Source organism: Marmota marmota, unplaced genomic scaffold, assembly GCF_001458135.2.
Source record: "Marmota marmota marmota unplaced genomic scaffold, marMar, whole genome shotgun sequence".
Classification (NCBI taxonomy): Eukaryota; Metazoa; Chordata; class Mammalia; order Rodentia; family Sciuridae; genus Marmota; species Marmota marmota.
Genome location: NW_025999927.1, coordinates 1,924,170 through 1,933,205, shown reverse-complemented (window position 1 = coordinate 1,933,205; position 9,036 = coordinate 1,924,170). Strand labels below are relative to the sequence as shown.

Here is a 9,036-nt window from a genome sequence, read left to right as displayed (position 1 = left end):
CAGGCTACCTGTGTTATCCTACTTCTCGCCGTCGTCACGATGCAGGATGCGAGGCAAGGCACTGCACTTGAGTGATCCCTCAACGGACCTCAAGGAAAGCATGTCCTATTGCATGCGGGTTTGACGTCCACGCCCCGCCCTACGAAAAAAGGCGTCGGCTGATATGGGACCAGGTCTAGGGAAGGGCCCTCCTTAGGACTGAACCATACATTGCAGCCACTTCTGCACAGTGGGATAGGACCTCTACTTTCGCCTGCATTGTTTTATAAAACAGAAGGGGGAACTGTGGTGAGCCGTTCTAATTAGACCGTGGCCGCCATTAGAAGATGGCGCCGGCTTCCACTGTGGCCTGTGATAAACAACTCCTTTTATGGAGAATTGGCGCGCAATCCCTTACCACCCTATGAGAAAGATCCACGTGGCAGCTTGGGATTGGTATGCGGGAGGCTTTATTAGGCTGTGCTTGGGCGCTCGGTGGGGGGTCGCTAGAAGATGATACATGAATCAAGGCCTGAATAAACTGCTGAAAGAAGAATCCTGTGTCGTATTTTTCCCTTGCTGGCGAGGGGTCGCGACAGTGATGCTCCCTCCTCACTCCTCCAGGCCATTTGTCATGCTACGTTACCAGGGAGGGACCTGGCAGGGAAATCTGTATGCATCTGGGCTTAGAGATTTAGAAGTTGAACCTGATGCTCTTCACAGTGGAATATGCTCTGTAGGTGCCAAATAAACTCCAGGGCACCATCCTCGTGGAAGAGAGTGATTGCCTGGGGTGGTCCTGTCTTGTCTCTGTGTCGCCAGCTGGATGCTGGCCTCCCCAGAGGGCCTGGCATGTGGGTGTGCTTCAGGAGTTCACAGGAGAGGCAACTATAGCCCGAGGCTCACTGGTGTGTGTCAGTAAGCGTGGGTTCTGCCCTGGTCCATCAATGGCAAAGCCCTGAGGAAGGGCTTCTGCAGGGGAAGTGAGACCCTTGGTGACTGCTGAGCTGTGGCAGGTGTTTGAAGTGAGGTGCGGGTTTGGCAGAAGGAACCTCTGAAGTGAGTGCACCCAGGTTCACGATAGCTAAGATGTGGCATTGGCCAGGTGTATATCAGCAGATGAGTGGGCAAGAAAGTGTGGCGATGTACACTGGAGTGGTATTCGTCCCTAAAGAACAAGATCCTGTTGTTTTTGGCAAATGGGTGGGGCTGGGGGACATGATGTTATGTGAAATAAGCTAGACACAGGAGGACAAGTGCCACCTTCTCCCCATAAATGGAAGGTAGACATCGTCAACCTGCAGATAGACCAGTGACTGCTAAAGGCTGGGGAGGTGCAGGGGGCGGGGGGTGGGTTTGGTCAGTGCACGCTGTACTGGAAAGTACCACACTGACCTCCCTTGATGTGTCCACTTAGTACGTGTTAATAAAAGGGCGGGTTCTTAGAATGTTACTGCTCTGGGATTCCTTCTCTTCTGCCAAACTCGTGATTTCTCAGATTACAAACTCTTGGGTCTTCGGCAGTCGGTCTGGTGAAGTTCTGTATTGTGGGATACATTTAAAGGCCAGCGTCTGGCCAGTTAGTTCAGCGATACTGCCACCAAAAAGACGGCCCTGTACCGTGTCGCAGGAGCCTGCACTGGTGCTGAGCCCGGGGCAGTGGGGCCTCGGCAGACCTGTCCCTCCTGGTACTCTGGCTCCCCCTTGGATTTGAAGAGTTTAAACTATAAAATTTCTTCAATGTCTTGAGCTATAATATGCAGTTCTTAGGATTTTAAAAGGGAGCTATGTGAAGATGAAGAGTAGAGCCCACCCAGTCTGGATTTTAAAGTCGGAGGTGAGCGTGGCCTTCCAGGTCCTCCTTCCTAGGCCCTCTGACACAAACTGTCCTGCCCTCTCTGAGCGAGGTTGAAGAGCCCTGAGCTTCCGGGGCGGGTCTCCTTCTGCACCTCCTGTGTGGAGAGAAATGTGTGCACGTTGCTTCATGTCCTGCCCCTCATATTGTGTGTGCTTCTTTGGCCGCAGCTTCTGAGGAAGAGACACATCGGGAACGACATCGTCACCATCGTCTTCCAGGAGCCAGGGGCGCTTCCCTTCACCCCCAGAAGCATCCGTTCCCACTTCCAGCACGTCTTTGTCATAGTGAGGGTGCACAACCCGTGCACCGAGGGCGTGTGCTACAGGTGAGCCCAAGCCAGTGCCCGCCCCGCGGGGCCTCGGCCTTCTAGTCACTCTCTCCTGCCCCACGGTTTTCTAGTCCTGCTTCTCAGTTAATCATTCAGCTTCTTTCTGTGAGAAGTAATTGCCTCCTTCCCATCTGCCCCCATGTCAGAAGCAAAAGCAGGGTTGGGGTGTAGCCCAGTGGTGAGCGCTCACCCACCACGTGCAGGGTGCTGGTCCCCGTCCCAACACGCACATGTGTGCACATGTACACACAAGCAAACCACCGAGCAGGTCAGAGGGGTGGATTGCGCACTTTGTTTGCCCCGCTGGACCCACCCTAAAATGGCGCCAGCCTCTAAGTTGGGCCATATAGCCAGGGAAGTCTTCCTCCTGTTGGGGAGGTAAGCCCAATGGCCCTACACCACTGTTTGTCAGAGGTCCTGGGGACACTTCTCAGACACGGCTGCTGAGACCAGGCCTCCAGCAAGCTGTGGTGACCTGTGTGTCCCCTGGTACCCTGAGGCCATGCTAATAAGGCCTGCTTTTAGTCTACCCTCAGTCTGGGGCTGTCCCGCTGCAGCTGGATGGCCAGTCGCATGGGTGGTGAGGGGACTTCCTTCCAGGCTGGCCTCCACCACTGCTTGCCGTGGCCTCACTGGCCTTGTCTGGCCTTGTCTGAAAGTAGAGAGCTGTGGTGCTGGCTCCAGAACGTGGCTATAAGAATGGGTATCTTAAACTGAGCAAAACACCCATGGGGTTCCTGGCATTCACCCAGGCTCGCTCTCCTGAACAGTCTTTAAGCGGTCATTGCCAACCCAGCTGGCCACAGATGTGAACCATGTGGAAGGGGTGGAAGGGGCCTGCGGGTACAGCAGACCACGCCTGGAAGGCAGAGAAGACCAGTCTGTCGGCCCACCTGCCCAGCCAGCACATCTGAAAGGAGCAGTCTGAAAACCATAGTTCTTAGCCCAGTCTGGCTCTAAGGCACAGGTTCCATAGTGATAGGAGTGGCTTTCTCCCGTAGCAGGAGGGTTCTGTCTTCTGTTCCCATAGCAGTCTCACACCTTGGGCTTAGACTGTTGGCCTAAGTGCTCAGGAGTGCTTTTAAGAAAAGGATGTCATTAAAAATATAATGTATTACCAGGTGCAGTGGCACACACCTGTAATCCAGCAACTTGGGAGGCTGAGGCAGGAGGATCGCAAGTTCAAACCAAGCCTCACCAAAAGTGAGGTACTTAGCAACTCAGTGAGGCCCTGTCTCTAAATGAAACACAAAATAGGGCTGGGGATGTGGCTCTGTGGTTGAGGGCCCCTGAGTTCAATCCCTGGTACCCCTCTCACCAAAACAGTATCTCTCTTTTACAAGTGATATGCTTAAAAGAGAATATTGGTGCAAACATGGCACATTGGCCTTTTGCCTGGGATCGCACCCAGGGAACCGTTCAGTGTAATCCGGAATTTTTCAGAATGGTCTGGAATCTTAGGCCTGGAGCTATTTTATTGGCTGCTGTTTTGGGGTCAAATCAATATTTTACCTTTTTGCTTATCTCAAAAGATGGTTCATTTGCACAAAAGTTCTTAAAGATAAGAAAAAGCCATTTTTTCTTATAAACTTTCTGGTTTTAATTAAATTACTAGAATAATTTCAGTTATTTGAAACCCAGCACACTGAGTCATCTTTCTGTGGCAGAAGATACTTGTGCACAATCTGTGGGACACAATCACTGATTTAAACAGCACACTGTGACCACGAAGGTGACGTTTGCTGATGAGGTTAGACATACAGTCAACAGAGTGCCTCCAGTTTCTGAATCGCCTCCTCAGCTTTATTGTTGGCGGACCAGAACCTATAGCCAGTGGGTGTGCTTGCAAGGTAGGCTTTGGCACGTTCAGAACCTAGATGTGGAGCTGCAGCTCATCAGTGTTGTTTTCCTTTCTTCTTCAGCGTTGGTGTTTCCAGATCCAAGGACGTGCCACCATTTGGTCCCCCAGTTCCTAAGGGTGTAACTTTTCCAAAGTCGGCAGTATTCCGGGACTTCCTTTTAGCCAAAGTAATCAATGCAGAAAACGCAGCCCATAAATCAGAAAAATTTCGAGCAATGGCCACTCGAACAAGGCAAGAGTACTTGAAAGATCTGGCAGAGAACTTCGTCACCACGGCCACAGTGGACACCTCTGCCAAGTTCAGCTTCATTACCCTGGGTGCAAAGAAGAAGGAGAAAGTGAAGCCCAGGAAGGACGCCCACTTGTACAGCATTGGAGCCATCATGTGGCATGTGGTGGCCAGGGACTTCGGCCAGTCCACGGACATCGAGTGTCTCCTTGGGATTTCCAATGAGTTCATAATGCTGATTGAAAAGGACTCCAAGAATGTGGTGTTTAACTGTTCCTGCAGGGATGTTATTGGGTGGACGTCTGGACTGATGAGTATCAAAGTATTTTACGAGAGAGGAGAATGCATCCTCTTGTCCGCAGTGGACAGCTGTGCTGAAGACATCCGGGAAATCGTGCAGCGGCTAGTGGTGAGTACACACGTTGTGTTTCCGACCGAGTCCTAACAGGCTGCACCAGGGAAATTACACCAGGGCTTCAGCCCTTAGGGAGCGGCTCCTCCTAACAGACACGGCTTAGTTTTAAATGTTGGTTCTCCTGGGAGTTACGGAACTCCAAACATGGAGGAGCACCCGTCCTAAATGATCAGGAACATTAAGCCAGTGTTCAAAGGAGAACATAGGGTCCTGTTCTTCTGATGTTTGAGGGAGACTCCCATGGGTGGTATGGCTGTGGGGAGTGACATTGTACACCTTCTTGGTCAGTGAGTAATGGGCACAAAATTGCTGTTCACAGGCAAGTGAGTCTCTGCAGTTTCAACCCTGCATATGTTTGCACAGCAGGTATTTTTGTTTAAATATCTTATATAGATTAAATATATTACTTACCATTCAGCCACAGTTTGTTGAGGAGGTTTTATAAAATTAGCCATTAAATTAAAAGAACCCATGAACAAGAAATGTCTTGAGATGTTTTGTAGATATGGTTTTCAATACAAAGCCCCTAAGTCATGTTCTTGGTGTTTGAACAGTTGTGTGTTTCTGCTCCCAATTTTAACAAAGTGAGATCCAGATTTTAGCTTGCATATACACAATAGAGTAAAGTGAATAAACCCAACCATGCTGCTTTAACCATAGACTGTCTCATGTAGATTTTCCTGTAAAAGAATGTGTTATGTTTTAATTAGAAAAGTTAGTTAGCTATGAATCATGAGAAAAGAAAAATTTTCCATTTCTTCTCACCACCAAATACACGTCTCCCTTTTGTTGTGAAGCTCTGTATAAGCAAGAGTAAGGTCATTTTGGTGTCTGGGGCTTTAGAGAGATGGTGTGTCCCTGTGCAGACACTTCTCAGGGAGGGCCTCAGTGCCTGGTCAGGTGTGTGTGGACCCAGATGGAGCATGGGGACGCTTGACTGGTCACCCTGTGTGCCCACAGGATTGGCTCTTGAGCCGCACTGGGGGTCTCAGCTAGGCTCTCGGTAATTACAAATTTTTTTGTGTGTGTGTGTGGGGGGGGGTGCCAGGGATTGAACCCAAGGGCACTTGGCCACTGAGCCCCATCCCCAGCCCATTTTTGTATTTAGAGACGGGGTCTCACTGAGTTGCTTAGCACCTCGCCATGGCTGAGGCTGGCTTTGAACCCATGGCCTTCCTGACTCAGCCTCCTGAGTTGCTGGGATTACAGGTGTGGCCACTGCATCTAGCAGTGTTTCTTTTACCATCATCTTCTATGTAGGCATAATCTGTGGTCCTAGAAGTACAGCACCAATGCCACGTCCCCAGTCACCAGAAGCCCTTCCATAGCTCCATGTCCCCCTGTTCCCTGGACCTGCCTTGCCATTTCCTAGACGTCACCAGACTCCTAGAGTCACTAAGATTCCTAAGGTCAGAGATGTGTTTGAGGATGACCTGGAACATTAGAACCACTGAAGGGCCCCAAGCGTGAGGGTGGGGACGGAGTGGCAATGACAGTAGTGGGGGAGGGGCTGGGAATGACAGCCCGTGTGTCAGGTGGTAAACCCAGCAGCCATCACTCAGCAGCAGGCGTGCTCACAGGTGCCTGTTAGGCAGCCAAGACACAGGACAGGAAGGGGAGCTGACGCCCGAGGGACAGGCAGGCTGGCCTGTGGATGTTCCACCCGTGAGTCCCACAGGGTTGGCTCTCAGGAGATCCCTGGTTGGTGTGCAGAGCTCTACTGTGGCTTTCTTGGGATTCTTGATAATTTTTGAGTAGGCAGCTCGTGTTTTTATTTTGGGCCCACAAATTATGTAGCCATCCTGGGTACGTGACGAGGCGGCCACTGTCTTCATGTGGTCACTGAGTCCATGTAAGTGTATGAGGAACTCCAAATGCATGGAGAGCACAGTCCTTGAGACTTTGAGATGTTCCGAAGCAAGGAACAGAAGCTTCTGATTATCCCAAAGTCTCAAAGACTATGAAAGTCAGGGAGGTGGCAGGGGGCTGGCGATGGGGAGAGACCGGAGCTCCGGGACTTGGGCAAGCTGGGCTGAACACTCTTCAGCTGACAGCTGCATCAGCATCCCAGAGAAACCAGGGCACTTTGCAGATGGCATCTCTTGGTCGGGTTGCCCAGAACACAGTGGAAAAGAAATGAAGGAAAACTTTATTGAGGTTGCGTGTGCAGCAGAAGTGCTCTGTCAACAGTTTTGAATTATTTTAGTTCACAACCTGAGAACTTCAGTCTTTCAAAACTTGCCCCAACACTAGCTAGCAATCCCATTCCCAATTCTTTTTTGTGTGTGTGGTGCTGGAGATTGAACCCAGGGCCTTGTGCATGTGAGGCAAGCACTCTGCCAACTGAGCTATATCCCCAGCCCCCATTCCCAATTCTTCTACGTCCCAAATGCCACACTTTCCGGGAGAAGCTGATGGGCAGTGTTTGATAACCATGGAAACGGGCACAGGGCTGGTAGCAGAGGCAGCCTAGTCCCACAGCTGGAGCGCAGTCCTGAGTCTCGTTAAGCAGGTGTTGCTCAGAGCCTGTCTTGGAAATGGAGCATTCGTCACACTGGGGCTTCCACAGCCCTGGCCAGAGCTGGGTCGTGACACCTCCCAACTTGAAAAGGCCCACAACAAAGTGGTGTCCCAGTCATCAGAGGGCATTCAATGAGCCTGGGTCTCCCTTCCGTGGTCTGCCATGCTTTCTTCAGTGCTCCTGAGGGCCACAGTGACTCATTGCTGGTACTTACTGCCCAGTGGGACAATGCCATTCATTCCCTGGTTCTTTTTTGTGGGACTGTGTAGGCTGCCACTCCTCAGGAAGGATGTGCACTGGAGCCCCTCTTGGTGCTGCCCTTCGCCCCCGGGCCTGGCTGCAGGCACAGATGGTCCCACTGCTGTGCCATCCTGCACAGTGCCCGTGTCAACAGATTGCCAGGAGTCTGGCTGGCGTACCCCACGGTTAATCTGAGGGCCCTCACCATTCAGCCCAGCACCAGCAGACGCTCCCACAAGGGTCCTGGGAGGTGACTCAGGATGTCCGCAGGCCATCCATGGCCCTCCTGGTCCAGGGCAGTCATGAAGCCTGGGCTCATGAGTGCTTTGGGCCACATTTTTGTAGTTGAATGAAGTAGACAAATTGGTTTCAGGGCTTGATGGTTGAGGCTCATGGTCTCACTGTTGCCGTAATCCATCTAGAACAGTGGAAATCTGTGCTTCAGAGCCCAGTCAGTTGGCACAGAGGCACCGAGGACGTTACCGGGCCTGTGCTGAGCTCGCCTGCCGTAGTCAGTGGCATCTGTAGTCTTGGCCCTTGAAGAACAGGACCTCGCTGTGCTGGTGTTGCTTCCTTTGAGGCTGTTCTCAGGGCTAGTTGTGCTGACCTTGAGGGCAGGACAGGAGGGTGGTGCTCTCCAGCCCCTAGTCCCTGCCTGCTGAGGTGGCAGCCCACTGTTCGGCTTGGGGCTGTGTCGGGCAAGGTCCACCTAACAGAGCTCTTCCCTGCAGATAGTGACACGAGGCTGCGAGACTGTGGAGATGACCCTGAGGAGGAACGGGCTGGGCCAGCTTGGCTTCCACGTGAACTTTGAAGGAATCGTGGCTGATGTGGAGCCATTCGGCTTTGCCTGGAAGGCTGGCCTGCGCCAAGGGAGCCGCCTGGTGGAAATCTGTAAAGTGGCTGTGGCCACTCTGACCCATGAGCAGATGATCGACCTGCTCCGGACTTCCGTGACGGTGAAGGTGGTCATCATCCAGCCACATGACGATGGCTCACCCCGCAGGTAAGGCCCAGCAGGCCAGGCAGTGCCCACGTCTGTTGAGCTCTTCACGGGTCCTCTAAATTGTAGTTGGGTTTCTCTGTGGATGGAGTTGGGATGTCTGCCACTAGAGCAGCACAGGATGAGCAGTGGAAAGGTCCTTGCCGGGTTCTGAAGGAGAAGTTGTGACTTCCTAAACAGCCTGACGGAACCCTGGCAGCATGCAGACCCAGGGAAGGGCCCTGGCCAGAAGGCCTGGCCCATAAGGTCTGCTTTGTGAGGAGACCCTTCCAACTGGCACTGCCACCAGCAGGCCACTCAATTCTACACAGCGAGCCGTTTTCTGTGGCATGACATCCTCAGTAATAACAAAGACGCCCGTGACCACTACTGTGTGTCTGGGGGACTATATCTCCACTCCTGCCCTGTGGCCACTACCAATCATGCAGACGGCAGCCCCAGAGGTATTCGTCGTCCAGGGGTTCTCATAGCCACAAGGGACACAGGAGAGAAGTGGTGGGCTGGGGGTCCAGAGGTACACAGTGGATAGAGGGGGAGGAGAGGAGGGGACAGAGGAGAAGAGGAGGGGACGAAAGAGGAGGGGAGGGGAGGGGGCTGAGGAG

General features: G+C 52.3%; 1 protein-coding gene across 4 annotated transcripts in view; it reads left to right on the top strand.

The window, feature by feature from the left end:
• Sipa1l2 (signal induced proliferation associated 1 like 2) overlaps positions 1 to 9,036 on the top strand; it is a 79,895-nt gene that overhangs the window by 29,838 nt on the left and 41,021 nt on the right. For all 4 annotated transcript variants that reach the window (XR_007346498.1, XR_007346499.1, XM_015504328.2 and 1 more), the window contains exons 6-8: positions 2,005 to 2,162; positions 4,088 to 4,664; positions 8,163 to 8,437. Coding sequence is in view for 2 of the 4 variants with exons in the window: in XM_015504328.2 (XP_015359814.1) it covers positions 2,005 to 2,162; positions 4,088 to 4,664; positions 8,163 to 8,437 (1,010 nt within the window). In the remaining 2 variants the exon portion in view is untranslated. The remainder of the gene's footprint in view (positions 1 to 2,004; positions 2,163 to 4,087; positions 4,665 to 8,162; positions 8,438 to 9,036) is intronic.